Here is an 18,775-nt window from a genome sequence, read left to right as displayed (position 1 = left end):
TATCATAAAAAATATACTCAACATAATATTGGTTGTCAGATATATCTTCGCACAAAATCATTTTTATATAGGTACAATGATAGTTTGTATCATTGAATTCAAATTTAACACATAAGTAGGTACATTACATTACCGTGACTTACTCAATGACGAAATATACTCGACACCTACTGTACAACAGAGCAGTTACCAACATAATTTTCCTTTTTATTTATTTAATGCAAAGGATGGTGTAATTGCATTTCAGTTATCAGGTTAGGTTACCTACCTACCAGTTTAAGATATTTATTTTTTTATTTTTTAAAATTGAAATAATTAAATTATTTTATTTCTTTTATTCATATATTATTGTATATTAATTTTTCATTCATAAATATAAAAAATTAAATGGTTGATTGTATAACAAACAACAAAAACCTTTATGTGGTACTCGGAGATAGGTAGATACAACATAGCAGTACCTACTAAATTAATAACGATTAACGAAGGATCTAATATGGACTATTTTAACTAAGTATCAAAAAATAGAATAATTGAATAATAATTTCAAGCCTCGAAATATAGTTCATATAGTTTTAAGATATTACACTTCAAAATACTCGAAGGTACATACCTTCTATTAATTTCATTTCTTTACATTTTAAAATTGCTTATTTAAAGAAATCCATAATTTGTGTAATTAAACATATTATTATTTATTATATGAGTATAAACTGTACAGAGTACTATAGACTATATATAGTATTGTGATAATCATAGTTTCGGAACAGTCACAATATCTTGGATTTTTATCTTCTGATAGTACCTAATATATCTCTTTTTAGTTTTTTTTTCCATATACACTAGTTATATAATATTAAATTTAATTCTAAGAATGCAATAACCCGCTTTTTTATTCGTGATTATGATGTGAACTTTGCGCATATAATATTGTTATTTTTATAAACCTCTTTTACATATACAGAAATAGGTATACAATGCACTGAACACATATTATGTATATACTTTGTATAGGTAAATATATAGTTGGAACTTGGAAGGTACCATACTTATGTATATTATATTATATTCTATATTATAAAGTATATATACACATTCGGGACACAATGAAAAATTATCTTTAATAAAGAATAATATACTGATATGGAGACACGCTGTAGGTATATAATATAATATAGTCAAGTGAATGTCTGCAAGATATAGCCATATCATAAAAATATTATATAATATTATTCAGAAGTTTATTCCTACTTGATACTTCCTATCTATTTACATTTACAATAAATATTATTATATTATAGTTGTAGGCACGGACATAAAACGAGCGTATATGCACACATATATACTCAAACGTACAATGAGTTTATGATATATCTTTAACAGGAGTCTTAAAACTATATGAATCACGGTTCAGTGAAGAATTCTGAAATATTTATGTAGTATTCGTATTGTAATATATTGGTTTTTTTTTTTTTTTATTTTAGCTTTATTTAATATTAAATACAGCAATTAAGTACAATAAGAACATAAAAAATATACACAAATTAAATTTAAACGACTCTTATTCGTGAATTACGTGAGTTTAATTAATATCTTAATAATTCGAGTAGGTACTGGTAATGAGATACCACTAGCTATACGTAGTACGCGTTATCAACCAATATACCTCATAGAGTAAAGAATATACCTACACCTAGATAACGATGACTCGTTAAAAGTCAAGCGTGTTTATAGGTGTATATAGGTTAAGTTAGATTTACAAAAAACTATTTTTTTTTGTGTAGTGAACAAGGAGCTAATTTTATACCAAGAATTTAAAAAAAAAATCACTCTTATGTAAAATATTTTTAAGCACGCATAGGTAATACAATATGCGCGATAGGCTATACAAACGTATAAATATAGTAAAGTCAAAAGTATCGAAGCAAAAGAAACTTTTATATATTATTTTAATAATATATGTACTATAAAACTAAAAACTAAATGGTGTATAAACGTTTTGCAAGCTCACATGGATATGATAGAGGTAGATATAGTTAGTACTGCAGTTTGGAGACCCTTCACCTACACCTATAACATGAAAACATAATTCGTACACAATATTATAATGTATCTATATATTATGGATAACCACAATTATTATACGATTATTATAACTATTCGACGTTTTTCGAGTGACACATATTATTTATTATTGTACACATATCATGATATTATGATTTAATTTTTGTACATGGGTAGATTTTTACGCGCTATACGAATCATGAAACCGATACTATACGGTGCAGCCTGCGTTTAAATCACAAATCGAATACCGCAAATCAATCGGTATATACCGTGGTAACAATAACGCCTCGACGTTAAATCGAAAAAATCGCGTCTATGTCGTCGTCGGTGGTCAACGGGCGAGCGGCAAAAGGAAACATTTTTAAACGCAACGTTATATATATACCCAATATTATTACTCTTCGTAAGCGCCCGGAGGGGGGGTCAAGCTGGGGCATTTGCCCCTCCCCCCCACCTGACTTTTCAAAAATATTTTTTACATTGTACGTTTTAAGATAAACTACAATTTACTGTGTAACAAATCCTAACATTGCCCCTCCTAGAAAAATTTGTGCGGATAGATTTGTGGGACGAGCGTTCAAATTTTGACGTGTGGCGGAGTATAATATCACACGCGACGTCCGATGCATGTGCACGGGATGGGCGGCTACGGTGGCCGCGCGGTATATGCATGTGCGTTGTGCGACTCAAACGGGCAATACCCGTTTGCGTACATTTACCCTTTTTTGTGACTCGTTTGCGTACAAATGCACAACTCAATTGCGCACACAAATTTTTAATACCTGCGATAAATGACCCTGTACGTAGAACTCGTTTGCGAACATAAACTATAGTAAGCTTGCAAAAATCTTCCAAAACTCAAAAAACATTTTCCTTCTCACTTTTACAGGCTTAGGACTGTCTGTTTAGTATTAACAGGCGTGATTAAAAATGTTTTATTTTTTTTTTTTTTGATTTAATTTAATTCAATTTAAATTAAATTTGTCATTTTTATTTGTTTTATTTGTGTTTTATTAATTTTAATGTAATTGCATGCTATAATATTTGGAACCTATTTGTTTTAAATATTCCAATCGATTTATGGATTTGTTACATAATTGTCTAAAACATTTATCTAAAAAATTTATTTTTTCTATGGTATCTTTTCGTTGAACATTAATAATATTTTTCTTTATTGAATTTAATTTTAATTCTGATTCTGTTTGAATTTGTAATATTGTGTCGATAACTAGGTACATGTTTGGATGTGGTGAGTAAAATTGGCTATTGTAATGACGATGAAAACTTTCTACACCGTTTGTTGTCTTTGGATTATTACTTGGTGCACTTGCCCACATAACTGGAGGAAAATCAGAGTCAGGCAAAATATAATTTTCCAAAATATAGTCTGTAAACTCGGTAAACATATTCGTAGGTGCAAATGATAGTAAATCAGTAAAGCCGTCAGAGATTTCATTAGGTGGTAAATAACTTAATCCGAAAAAACATTTTAACCATGAGCCAATTTCTGATGATTTATTTAAATATTCTTTTAAAAGCAGTTTATTTTGTTGTATACGTCGATACCAACTTTGACCAAGATGGAAATTACAACAAACTATTACACAATTCGGAAACTTTTCTAATACAGCATTATGAGCGGCTTTTTCAAAGTCAACATGAAAAACATTTATTTGAAGTGGTTTGTTGGTCAGTTGTACACACAATTTTTCTAACATATCCCATAACATCGAATAACTCGAAGTTTGTTTGTTACGTAAAAACAATAAACAAGAGGAATATAAAAGTTATTTTTGTAAATATGTAACGTATATAATTGCATAAAAAATTTTGGAGCGTAAGTAAATGTCCCATCTCCAAAAACATGTTCCGCGTTTGAAATTGCTTCTAAATTCATTTTACATGTAAATACAATTATATTTTTATCATCACTCATAAAACAAAATTGTTCACCCTTGTAATGAATTTTATTTTGCATTTCATTAACTGTTCAATAGCAATTTCGATCGATGTCGGTAAATTCGGAAAATGCTTTCTTCTTATATCATATATAGAACGCCTAAATAATTTCATATCTGTATGAGATAAATTTATCGAAATATCTTCCATATTTTGTAAATCACGACGTATTAATTTACTTGGAAGTATATGTAAGTCATCGTTTGCTTTACGTTTTAAAGAACTTCTAATAATTTCTCTAGAAATTACCTGGTCAGTGTGTGCCTCGTGGTTGTGCGTATTTGATGTATTAATTACCTTGTATTCTTTATTCACTGTAATTCTTGATGCACATTTTTTATTGGTACATCTAAACAATAGATCACCCGATTTTAATACACGAAACTCACTAAATTTATAGTTTTCTACATTAAAACAACGTTTTCCTCGGCGCGTTTCGAAAACATTTGATATTTGGATATCCATGATGCTATGTTAAATGAAATGACTAAAGGACTGACAACTCGTTAACATTACACGTTCAACTAAACCATAGGCATAATAGTAATAGGTATAATGGTATATAATAACTCAAAAAGTCAAAACGTAGCCGAATTATCACTAGCTAAAATTATAACTTATACTCAATTCAATTAGTACTTGTATCTTATCGATAAATGATAAATCGTATCTACTATATTGCATTTGGAACTAAGATTAAGTTACAATATAAGTCTAAATTGAGTACGCAAACGAGTCATCATTTTACAGATCAAAATATGTATTAGTGGGTTTTCACATTTTTCGTTGTACGCAAACGAGTTGTTAGTTTACAGGTAAAAAATTATGTACTGTGCGCAAACGAGTATCACCGACTCAAACGTCGATAAAACGGGTGGCCGCGGCGGGCGAGTGGCGACATCGACGACTACGCGACGGCGGCGTTTCCTCGTCCATATCATCATTACGCGAGTGTGTGCGCGTGTCCCCGTCCCGCGCGAGAGTAACGCGGCGACGACGACACACCGCCGCGGGAAATCGAAACGGTGGCGGGCGGCGGGGGGAAGGGCGAGCGGTACGGCGCCCCCTCCCATTGGCCGGCCGGCCGACCGACGGGCTTTCCCGGGCGCCAACGGACGCGTCCGGTGGGCGTGCCGGTGCTCGGGGCGCTAACGCCATCGACGCCGCCGCCGTAGCCGTCCCACGCGACTGTACGGTGCAGTCGTGGTGTTGAAGCGGTGGCGTAGCGACGGCGTCGACGACAGACACGCGACGGCGACGATTGACCGTATACCGCACACACAGTTGTGATAATAATAATAATAATAATAGTCGTGTTGTTATTCGTTTTCGCTTAGAAAACTGCGAGTCTGCGAGATTCGTGTCCGAGCGTATATCATTCGCGTCGTCGTCGTACGAGACAAAATAATAATAAATTGCGCGCAGTGCATTAAACGTCGCGGCGACCAGACACCGCCAAAAATCTCGTAAAAATAAACGCACCACTGCACCGGCTGTACGCGTTTCGTCCGAGGCTCGAATCCGGCCCGGTCAAATGATGCTGGACATACTGCACCGGCACGTCGTCAGGGACATGGACGGATTTCCCAGAATCTCAAACTGTGAGTACCCGTTTTTCGATATTGTTGTGCGCACGCCTAACGCGTATATCGTTTATACGATTTTATTATACCTAAATATATATATATATGTACACACGTCGACGATTGTGCGTGTACCCAAGTATATGATTTATTTTAAAATATGTGTAATATTATTCACCAAAGGACGTGACTATTGTCCTGTCCGAATACGACCACTTAAATATAGGTACGTTTTTAAACGAGCGCGCATGGTCTTCGAAGGCGCGTGATCTCCCGGCGGGGAAGTGCAGCGGACGTATTTTTGCTGCGGAAGTCGCGCGCGGTTCCGTTCCGATTAAGTTTATATATAATTCCTAATATAGGTAATAACTTTCCCGTCCCGTAACGCCAAGTTTTGATGTATATTTTATACCTACCTATATACGATATACTATATATATTAGCAACGAGTGCAAATGAGAGTGTACCTGTATACGCGATGAACCTGCAGTTGACTAATTAAAATCATAAATAATTGCAGCGTATAGCCTGCTCTGTATACGTCCAAGTCGAGTTTACTGTTCAGTCCGTGCATGTCATGTAGGTAGGTAGGTGTGATTTTATTGTTTTTATTATAGGTATCTATGTACCTAAAATAGAATGCTACAAGATTATCATATTTTCCCTCGATATGGAAATAAAGTATAAACAGTCTACTTTGTACAAACCTATTTCTTTTAATAGGGAAACTTTTGCTCGAGATAATTCGCAAAATAATGTTGAAAAAGGGTATCATTCCAAATATTCAATTTGGTTTTCGCTCCAAACATTTGACTATATCCATGATGGAATTCATCGTACAACAGATTCTATTTAGCATGACACTCGAAAAAAACAATATACCTACTGTAGTACCAGCCATATTCCTTGACATTAAATAAGCATTTGTCCGAGTTGGACATGAGGAGAGCGCCTAACATACAAACCAAAAAAATATTTCAGCTCCGTATTTCCTTCTAGGTACTCAAATCATCATACTTAAAAGACAGAACTTTTCAAGTACGACAAAGAAACGAAACTTCTGACTCATTTGGTATTGATGCAGATGTTTAACAAGGTATATAGACTTATCCCTTGATTTATATAACATATTTACATTTAATTTACTCACCGATTGAAATACGATACTATAGCAATCTATATACCGACGACACTGTTATTCGATCCATTATAACAACAACACCATTGGCCATTACTGCCTCTATAAAAACCTACTAAAACACACTTTTAAAATCAAAACTTTGTCAAAGAAATGAAAAACGAAAATAAATGAAAACAAATCAGTCCATATTACACTTATTTTGAAAAAAGGTCACTGACCCAGTATCACAATTAAGTATGATTATCATACTTGTAGAGTTTTGCTTATGAGCTTCTTCCCACCAAATCGTATCATTTATAATTTAAATTTATTATATATTTATTATTTATCATATTTACTTATTTTTCTCAACTGTACAGGTTATAAATTTTTCTTTAAGAATTTTATACTGTGTATTATCTCCGTTTTGGACTCATGTGCATAACATATTATGATATAGCACTTTTATTTGAAACAAATTCTTAAAAGTTTTATCAATGGGTTTAATATTAGAGAAAATGTACATAGGTATAAAACCAATAGGTACATTCGTAGAAGTATTTTAAAGTATATCCTGATTGGTTTTTCTTTATTTTAATTTTAAAATAAATATACACGAAACTACGAAAGAAAATTCTTCCGGGCACTATTTATATTCTCCTCTCAACATTTGATAATGCGTAATAAATTCGATTTTATATTAACTATAAATAAAACTGTAGTAAGGATAATCCACTACGCAGATTTGTATTATTCATATACAAGACAGATAGACGTCTTAATAGAATGCGGGTGTAACATTCGCTTAGCACTATAACTTCGTTAAATGCTATATAATTATTGGTTATTTTTTATTTATTTCATTATTGAAGACAATTACATCCTTTAAAGTAAACAGTACTGATAACAGGATAACGTAATCTAGGTTTTATAAGAAGGCAAAATAATGTTACATAATTTTTAAAAATAATATAAATATTTGTTATTCCCATGGTTTTTACTTTTTACACTATAATATAGGCAAATCTCAAACACGACCGTTGGGCATGCTATTAATTCTTAGAATTGGTGTGATTATTAGGGCAATTGGTTATTTGGTAGGCAATAGGTATTTCTCGTCCATACCCACCCTATTATTAGATATTTATAAAATTAGTTATCTACAGTTCTACAAATTATAAAGTAAAAATATAACATTTACGAAAACAATCTACAAAATAATTTTATTGGTATACAACTATTATAGCTATATTAATTATTTACAGATTAATGTAAATATATTTTTTAATACCTATGGGTAATAAATAAAAATTATTAAATTGTATTTAATATATTTTTCTTATTTGTGAGTACATACCTGCTGAATAGGAAACGCAATCGGACCAGCCTATATAAAAGAATCAATAGACCTTTACAACTATTAGACGAGGGGGGATATTACACGGCGTCTATTGATATATACCTTTCTTTTTGGTGTGACCTCTAATATACAATGCCTGTGTGTTCCTTCTAACGATATTCGACTAAAACGATTAAACACCTCTTTATTTATGGAAACCCAAAATGTTTGCAGTACTGTACCGTGGTATGAAATATGCATTAAACTTTGTTGAACTTGTAGTGATTATACCTAAATCTAATTACTTATAATACAACTTATTCATATATTACATAGGTACCTACGGTTTGTTTATAACATTTATAATTATGGCGAAATAATGATTATAATAATAAGGTACATGTTGGATACAACATATCTTTTTTTTGTTCAATCAATTTTTTATAATTTAATTTTTTTTTCTATTTATACATTAGTTGCAATTGCAACCAAACATCAAACAACTATTAAATAATATTCTCTTGACCGATTTTGTGTTAAGCGACAAACCGTGTTTGTATTTTTAGAACAACGATTACCAAAAATATAATGATTCAATGTTTTTCCGTGTAGCGAAGAAAATATCAAATCCCTTTTTATAAGTAGGTATTGAGTAGGTACCTAATAATAGCAATTGGTGTACAGACATACAGTATACTGTATAATTTGGGTGTATTAAACCAAGACTTACCGCCAAGTATTATAATAATTGTGTTATAAACAACGTTAATATAGAGATGGACAATTTTGGTAATTCTAAAATCTTTACAATTGATTATTACAAATTTATACTTTTGGAGCGTCGCGTCATTAGATTCAGGAATTTCATGGATCATCGAAATTCATATAAAATATTTAACCCAGGAGAGCAAAGTAAAAAAATTGATTAAAATATTAGAGAACGGTATTTGCTCGGGCATTGAACCACCATCAATGCCGTCAACAATAACGACGAAGTCTGCACAGAGTTAATTATAACGACGAATGATTTTTTTCACAGCTCATTTTTGTAATTGTTTAAGTATAACAATTACTTACCTACCATATTATAAACCTAAATAAATTATTTTCTCTTATAATCTACTGTTTGATCTGTTCTTTATGACTATAATTTTCACGTTAAAAATAGGACCTATTTTTTTTTATTTCAACTTACTTTTTAATTTTGTTTATGTTATGCATTAGTAAAACCATTGATTATAGAATATTCTATAATGACAATGACAGAAACAACTGCACATATACGTATCTGAGTTCGATGTTCTCATGAAGTTATCTGTATCTGAATTCGTAATACAAATTCTATCACAATTTAAATTGAGCGTAATGAGAGAACTATAACTTAAGTAAGAGTATACAATATATCAATAACTACATATATTATAATATACCGTACACTCTAAATATGTGATAAAACACATATTAACAGCAATTTTTTTATTAACAATGCTTTTTTTCAAAATCATTTAGATTTTAGAAAATAATAATTAATAATTAATTGCAATATTTTATACGTTTACACAGTATGGTTAATATGTAATTTAATCCATATCCCGTGTATGCAAAGTTAAAGTTTATATAAATGAGCAACAAGTATTTAGGTGCTTTGCTAATACTCAAATACCGTGTATAGACGTATGATAATATGACTATGTATAAAACAAAAGGATCAACCGAGTGTTTTAGTCCCTGCAGGGTACGGAAATTATACAATACAAACATATGGGTTCATTACATATACAATACATCGTGTATATAAAGCAATTTGAATAACTTAATATATAATTATTAATTTCATATTTTGTTCATAATATAGTTTAAACATTATTCTGGTTCTATAAACATGTATAGATTTGTATTTATGGAAGCTACTTTAATGCGCAAATAAACTATTTATTATGTAACGTATGATCATCATTGATTATAAAATACTTGCATCAAATTATGATAAATACTCTATGTCAAGTTGTATAACCTATAAATTATTAAGTTTCTTATTTGTACCAAGCAATCTATCAAGTTGTTTAATAAGCTTATAGTGTGTGAGGTTAGTAAGAATTAAGTTAAATTCTCTCTTAGGGAGGACATGCAAATCACTGACGACATTCCTGTAAAAACTTATATTTTACTAAATAAAAACATGTGCATCACGTATGTACGTGGCCTACATGGAAGAATTGACTATTTCGTAAAGTTTTTAATCGTATTACTTTATTTTAATGAGTGACATGGCTTAACAACTACCTAAAATAAATTTCATAACAGTCTCCGCAAATATTATAATTCCTCATCTCGAACCTCGCTTCATTTTCACTTCCAGAAACCCCTCCGAGAATGGCCTAAAGATTTTCTTAATTAAACTAACGTAATATCATCTTCTGAGTTACTATGTGTTATTATTATTATTTAATTTTTTTTTCTTTTTTTTTTTACAAAATAAAATAATGATGCTTAAGTGATCTCATCCGCACCCACTGTGATAGATTTACCTACTGTATACATACCTACCACAGTTCTTATTGTACATTAATGTGCTTAGGAATTTGGTATGAGGTATGACAAAAAGAAAATTGGACAGCTTTTCCTTAAATGAGCCTTACCAACCTACCATCTTCCTTACAAAAGGATACATTTAATGTAAAATATCAATTCATAAAAATTTGACTTAATTATTAGCTAAACATAATTATATTTTTCAAAATATAGATAATTATTAAGAGAAAATACCTAGATATCTATATTTCTTTATTATCGATGTTATACAACCGTATTTTGCCAGCGTTTGAAATTGAAGTTTTGTAGACATTCTTTGAAATTGTAAAAATGTTCAAATTATTACTATAATTAAAAATTTATAACATTTTAATATTCATAATTCATATTCTGGGTTAGTGCAAGTTTTGTATAGGTATAATTGTTGCAAAAAAAGTTAAGCTTAATTCCACAAATATTATTATGAGCGTTTGAAGTTTAAAGTTTGATGGAACTTGGATATTTCCAATATACGTCAGTTACTATATCTATATTAGTATGATAGTTGAAACTTTGAAAGAGATATTTAATATTCTGATCATGAGACAAAATACGAATTCTAACTAAAACCAATGTTATTGACTAGTTCACAGTTCAGTGACACAACGTATATTGTGTAATTAGGTACCTGTATGTATATTATAATATCTATATATTATGTTGTATAACCGGAAACGACAGAAACTTATAAATACCCAATAATAAACTGCCGAAATACGATTGTACTATCTTTACGCAACCGAAAAAGTGTTATAAAAATAAAACATTTTGGTAAATAAGGGTCTGATATGAAATATGTCTAGCTATACAGCCACTACAGGTACATACCAAACTATAAATCATAAACATTTACAATTTTTCTCGATTTTATTTTTATAGCTACAAAATATAAATAATATAACATAATATTATATCGACAATCCGTTTGAGTACCTACATAATATTAGTGTTCATACTACCTTCTGGAGTAAACTGTGGGGGAGAGGTTTTAATAAAATATATATAATCATAAAAAGTACTATACACAAGGCTTAAAGTGAAAAAAATAATATTGTAGGGGGATGTGACATCTATATAGTTTAGACAGTTGAATACTTTATAACACACACATATTTTAAAGTTTACATTTTATATAATATTAATATTATGATCAATTTTTTTTCAAATTGCATTATTCAAGCCATTCATCACCTATTATATCAATATGATAATAAATTGATATAAAGTTTAAATATTGAAAATAATTTTTTTTTTTTGCTGTTAGAATCGACGACCGGGAGGGGACTGCTTTCGCATTACTTCCTCCCAAATATTGAAAATAACTTAAATTATAAAATTATGACTGTATAATAATCGTACATTTATATAGAGTGTGTACTGTGTAGGTATAGTATACAATATATATTTCTAATGTTCCATGCATTAACACGTATCTATAAAAGTTATCCAAGAATAAGTTAAATAATTTCTCTGAATATCCTTTTTGGTGTTTATTGTCCACTTAAATTATTTTATACCATTATATTGTTAAATACTTCCCCGTTGGCCGTTACGCAAGTGATAGCCGGTCACGTTTATCCATTAAGATACTTCTACGTAATATTTTATATTTCATCCGGTTACTTTATCTAAAAATGCTTGTTATTCATTGTGCAGTACAATTGTTTGACTGTTCAACACGGGACTCCAAAAATGTATGAATTATAATTTATTGTTTTGATTTTATGTCGTTTAATCGCCCGAATGCAGATTCTGAAATATAATATAATGTGAAAGAAATGTTAACTAAAAAATGCTCGCATCAAAACAAAATGAGTAATGACCATTGACCAAGCAAATGTGGCAAAAGTTCCGTGTGCTATACATAAAAAAAACAAAAAAAACAAAGAATTACAATGCAATTTTTCCGTGGCCTTTTTTTACCTTTTCTTCCGTCGTTTCTCGTCTACTAACGACTGCGCGTCTACGCCCACTGCGGAGTGCCGTACTATGCTCATACCGCGTAGTATATAATATACGGTTGTCGGTTATAAGCGACATAATACGTCTGTCTTGTCGTACGCATTTATTATTTGAAATGTCCGTCGAAGATTTTCAAAAGTCGGTAGGCATGTCTACTCACTGTTATCAGTTTTCGAGAGTTTCCACCCCCACTCCCATTCTTATAAAATTGTATTGTAGTCAATATTAATGTACTATTGTTTACTATGGTTAACGAGTTTAGTTTTTATTACATAGTGGTACGTTTTACGATCGTAAGTGTGTGTACATCGGTCGAAATAATAGGTACGATATTTATTATTATTGAGTGACGGTTTTTATATATTATGTTTTGTTCTTGCTAGCAGACGGCGACTGCGGCGACGGCCCGGCGAGTTGCGAGGGCTGCGGTTCGAAAATCGTGGACAGGTTCTTGATGAGAGTGGGTACGAGCAGCTGGCACGAGCACTGCGTCACTTGTACCGCGTGCGGCGTCCCACTGGCCAAGTCGTGCTACTACCGGCACAACGGATTGTACTGCAAAAACGATTACGACAGGTAAACCCCTACGGCCCAACTACTCCTCTCGGAACTACGACTGTCGGTCGCCGTGACTTTGTCCTAACGCACTATACCGTCCTTAACTATAATATCGTGTTTGATGTAGACATAGGTACTATTACATCGTTTGCTGCTTACGTCACATGGCATGTCGGCCGTATAGTACCCATATTTTAGTACTATGATTTGTTTCCGTAAATGTTAATATACGTTATACCCATTACAAATGTTTTGTATGGTAAATTACTAACCCAAAACATATTATATAATAATATAGATCCCGACTTGTTAGGCACACGCGGCGACTTGCTGAAGTACGATACGAATTTGTTCGTGTACGACACGATCGACGAATATTAATAATAATATTGGTACCTATTTCCACCCTAACTACAGTATACGAATTCGCGTTCAGCGATGTGTCAATCGTGTGTTTGTTAGCTTTAATATTCGAGCGAATCGCGACCCATATTGCCCGTTATATACTATAACTCTTTTAGTTTTTATAATCCAGCAGCGTGTGCGTGCGGGTGTCGGGCACACCGCAATGACTTTGGTGTGGGAGTAAGACGTGAGTGACGTGTTTATCGTCTATTTCAGACTATTTGGCGTCAAATGCGGCCGGTGTGGCGAGCCTTTGGGAGCCAGAGAGTTGGTTATGCGGGCCGGGCCCAATCACGTCTATCACGTGGGATGTTTCGCGTGCGTGGCTTGCATGCAACCGCTACAAAAAGGCCAGCAGTACGTGGTCAAAGCCGGCGGTGGACAACTGTTCTGCCGCACAGACTTCGAAAAAGAAATATTTCTCATGCAACAGAGCGTTGGAAGTCCACAACCAGGTATCTACCAATAACAATATAACTATTTAACTATAGGCATATATACGTGTAAGTCGATAACCTATTTTGGACATAGCTAGTCTATAGGCGTGTCTGTACTCGTTATACTCCCCCCGTGTACTATTATTACGTTATTATAATCGTATATACTTAACATAAAACCTTCTGTCTCGATTTAATGATTTGTAGGCTTGACTATATTAGAATATTTAATAGAAATAATTAATTGTTCATTTTGAGCTAATGAGACCAAAAATTACAATAAACATCATAATTTTTAGTAAATAAATTGTTATTAGTTGCTCTCCGGTTACCTTAGATTAAAATTAAAATTTTTCGTTGTTTTTGTTCAGATGACAGTTTAACTTTAGACGAGAACTGTAGGCCTCGAGACGGTCGCCGTGGTCCAAAAAGACCCAGAACCATATTGACTTCAGTACAACGACGGCAGTTCAAAGCTTCGTTCGAAGTCAGTCCAAAACCTTGTAGAAAGGTAAGTTAATTTCGTTATAATAATCGATATTCATATTATGTATAATATGTATATAATTTGAGCACAATACTGAGACAATTAAAAACACATAATAATAAACTATGTAATATAAAATATGCATGTTCTAAAGTCATACCCATATCTGGCTATTATTTAAATGATATAATAAGATAAATATGAGAACAGCCTTAAACTCAGAAGTCGTTTAGATCCAACTGTTATTATATTATATCTTTATCATCATAAAATTACTTATTGTGCTGACACTACAACAGTGATATTATATTTTATATGTAATTTATGTTCAGGTACGAGAAGCGCTGGCTAAAGACACTGGTTTAAGTGTGCGAGTCGTGCAAGTATGGTTTCAAAATCAAAGAGCCAAAATGAAGAAAATCCAAAGAAGAGTAAACAGGACGATAAAAATACGAACAATAATAATGCGAACAATACGGATAAAAATGAAACTGAACACGCCACCAATACCACGTCTAGCGTTTGTTCTGGAGGTATTACAGTCATATAATATTATATAGTTTTATGGGATAATGTTGGACATAGTTATTTAATCATATTTTAATCAATTACCGACACGATGAAAATTTACTGTGATATTTTGGTACGACATTGTACACGTAATACAATAATACCTACAGCATTGTAAAATTATAAATCATAATTATAATTATTATGTCTTTTACTTAAAAGAAGAATTTAATATCCTTTTACTCACGACTTACCATAACTTACTATACAGTACCTATTTACTGAAACTTAGAAGTAGGCATTTAAACGTGCGTCTGTTTTTGTCTGTAGATCATTACTTGAGCTTGAGCACGCTGAGCATGCACGACAGCAGCGATTCGAACTATCAGAACAGCCAGCCGCTGAACCCCAACATACCGTACTCGCCCGAAGGTAAATAACATTCGCGCGATATTAATAATATTATGACATCGAGAACCGTCGTTCCGCATCGGAAATTAAACTGCGACTGCTCGAGTCGCTGCAGGGTTACAAAACGTATCTGACGTTTTACATCACTTTGGTCCTAAAATAAACATATTATATTATTTAATATTGACATTCATACTGCAGTGTACAAACTGCAACACCGCGAGAGACCGTGATTTAATCAGTCGTGTACCGCACAAACCCGCTAGTTTGTCGTTGTATAATATTATCATTTTCCGAAAGTTTCACTCGTCCGCACACCACAATAATATTTTGTCCCCTCATCGCTGCTATCGCCCTCCCCTATATAAATTCGACCGATCGCGGGCCTTTACGTCATGACCACGACTCTTGCAGACGCGTCCTTTTCGACGACGTCGACAACTGAAAAATCGTATTGTCGGTTATTATATTATCGTTGTCGCACACTTCGCAGGTACGTACACCGGCGAACATTCGGTGGACAGTTTCTGCAGTTCGGACGTGTCGCTGGACGGCAGCACCACGGCGGCGGACGAGATCGGCTCCGACACCATGTCGCTGGACCTGTCCGTCCACCACGGGACGCTCAACCAAAACGTTCACCATCCAAATCACCACCACCACCACCATCATCACCATCACGTCGGCGGCGCAGCGTCCGTGGTGCCGGGCCAGCAGATCAACCCCATCGACAAACTTTATCTGATGCAAAACTCGTACTTCAACAGCACCGACCATTAGACCGCGAGCGCGAGATGACTTTTTGAATATTCTACATGCCTCGTACAGTATAATAGTACGCGATTATTATTTTAATTATTATATTATTGTTGTTGTATATTATATATTATAATATGTTTATTACCAACGGTTACCGTGTTGGTAATCATTGGACTCGATCGACGGCTTAGGGTCGTATACTTGTCGCGTCCGTTATCGTCTCACTGTCCGATATATTAATATTACGTATTATTATTTATATATATATATATATTATATGTGTATGTGCTTACCTTACTTCGGCATAGTTTAGTACCTTCAAGTTCACACTACCCGTTTAACGATATATTCCTATAAAACGTACTTATTATAATGTTTAATTATTATTATACTGCACTGCGTGCAGGGCGTAACGGAAATGCATTTTATAAGTTATTATTCCTACTGTACGCCTCTTGCACGATATTTATGACGTCTACTGTCTATATTTTCCAGGTTGACTTATACGCATGTGGTATATCTATACATTAACTCGATCGATTATTGTACCGACTTTGTATTGTATTATCTCTCATTTTACGTAGTTCATTACGAAAGACTATATGGATTTTAAAAGAGCCGCCCTTTATACCGATATATATTTATTGTTTCCGAGTGGAGTTATTTGTGTAGGTCTAAGAAATTATAAGCGTGTTGTAACTTCTCTATAATAATATGATTATTATTTAATATACCTATATATTATATATTATGTGTATGTATTTATAATATATATACATATATACGTGTGTATATATACTGTCATACTGTAGTATCTATGTTAATTGTATTTTAGCGCATTATTTAATTTGAAATCTAGACGAATATACTATAGTAATGTAGTTTCACTTTAGTAAAAAAATTTCCTTAAATTAATTAATAAGAAAAAAAATAATATTCGTGTTAAATATGCATACCTACCTATTACCTATAATATACACTATATATATAATTAGGTACACACACGAGCTATATGTAGGTACTAATCAATAATAATGTGGTATTTATTATGATTATATTATAATGAATAATCTTCGTTTGAAATTATAATCGACACCTTTTATTGTTTACTTATATATTTATACATATGTAATTTTGTAAATTTATTTAATGCACTTAAATCCACAAGTCAGACAAAATTTTAGTTACCTAAATAATCAATATGTGAAAATACAGTGTAAACGATTAATGAAATCGTAAATTAAAAAAGAATGCTAATCAGAATATAATATACTATGTAATATACATTGTTAACGTTTGTGCTATAAATTGAAATATTAAAAGATATTAATGAGTTTTTTCAGGAAATTTAATTAAGTGTCATATGCTTAATGTTAATTATGTACAAGTTGGTTATAATTTTTGACCTGAACAACAACTAATAAAATAGATTGCAAAGATGAGCTTTAAAAGTTTTGCGAATTTCTAGATTTTAATATTGCAAAAGGATATTACGAGATATTGGAAAACTGAAAACGTTTCTTGTAAAAGTGTAAAAAACTGAAACCAAGAATAAAACAATACCTGCTGGTTTAAATTTTGATTATTTTTTAAGTTGTTAAAAAAATATCAAATTAAGCGAAACGGACAGTTGAAATTTTGGAAATTGTAGATATTATAGCTAAAAATAAATTCCAATAGGTAACGAATCTAAAACACTGATATTTCGATAGCTTTTTTTTTTTTAATTTTTAAGTTATTTTAGATTTTGAGCGGAACTAGAATGTCTTGATTTTACAACAATAATTTTTTTTTACTTTTTAATGTGTGCTCGATTTATTTATAGTTTTTTTTTTTTTTTTTATTAAAAATAAGTATATTTACAATCTATACATAAGTGTATAATAAGTAAGTGTGATGACAGAGTAAATAAGTAACATATAAAAATAACAAGAGAAGGAAGGCTCCCACCAGTGCCAACTGACCAGAAATTAGGGTTTGAATTTATTTAATTAATGTTTTTTTTTTTTTTAGTTAAGTGTTGAGGAGATCTCTTGGCCATTGCCTTTTTAGCCTTCTAGGAATGATAGAGGTAGAGGATAAACTTTTAATGATGGGGTTTGAATGAGCGCGGAGCGTTGAGTGGAATTTTGAATAATAGGATTTGGCTAGGTCGTTAAGGGTTGGCATGTTCAGATCTTTATTGGGGTTTTTATTGGTAACATACCAAGGGGCAGAGGTTATTAGGCGTAGGCATATGGATTGGAATGCTTAGAGGGTTTTAGTGTTTGATGGTTTTGCTGGCCCCCATAGTTGAATGCAGTATAGCCAAGCTGGACGGATTATCGATTTGTATGTCGTAAGTTTGTTGGTTAAGGAAAATTTTGATTTTAATAGGGGTCTCAAAAGGTGAAGTTTGGAGTTCACTGATTTAAATTTTTGTTTAAGATGCGAGCTCCAGTTGAGGCGTTTGTCGAATATTAGCTCTAAGTATTTAACTTCGTCTGACAAAGGAAATTATTTAATTATAGTAAAAAAAGTTTTTTGACGTCAATATTTTTCTGGTCGGTAGTGAATATAATTGATACATATAAGAGATTAAAATTGTAAATTCTCAAAACCTTTCAA

General features: G+C 32.2%; 2 protein-coding genes across 2 annotated transcripts; one reads left to right on the top strand and one right to left on the bottom strand.

The window, feature by feature from the left end:
* Nucleotides 1–1,363: 1,363 nt before the first annotated feature.
* LOC114132891 (uncharacterized) lies at nucleotides 1,364–3,801 on the bottom strand. Its single transcript, XM_050203205.1, has 2 exons — nucleotides 3,222–3,801; nucleotides 1,364–1,423 (listed from the first exon to the last, which is right to left on the bottom strand). The coding sequence occupies exons 1-2, from the start codon at nucleotides 3,795–3,797 to the stop codon at nucleotides 1,364–1,366; spliced, it is 636 nt and encodes a 211-aa protein (XP_050059162.1). The 5' UTR covers nucleotides 3,798–3,801.
* Nucleotides 3,802–5,211: 1,410 nt separating this feature from the next.
* On the top strand, nucleotides 5,212–16,914 carry LOC114126989 (LIM homeobox transcription factor 1-beta-like). Its single transcript, XM_050197048.1, is given in 8 exon segments — nucleotides 5,212–5,627; nucleotides 12,985–13,177; nucleotides 13,781–14,019; nucleotides 14,373–14,512; nucleotides 14,821–14,917; nucleotides 14,920–15,021; nucleotides 15,329–15,430; nucleotides 15,903–16,914. Coding segments are annotated over 8 exon segments (1,227 nt in total). The 5' UTR covers nucleotides 5,212–5,560; the 3' UTR covers nucleotides 16,190–16,914.
* The last annotated feature ends 1,861 nt before the right edge of the window (nucleotides 16,915–18,775 follow it).

Source organism: Aphis gossypii, chromosome 1, assembly GCF_020184175.1.
Source record: "Aphis gossypii isolate Hap1 chromosome 1, ASM2018417v2, whole genome shotgun sequence".
NCBI classification, from domain to species: domain Eukaryota; kingdom Metazoa; phylum Arthropoda; class Insecta; order Hemiptera; family Aphididae; genus Aphis; species Aphis gossypii.
Note: the sequence above shows the minus strand (reverse complement) of the source record. Positions and strands in the feature narration are given on the sequence as shown.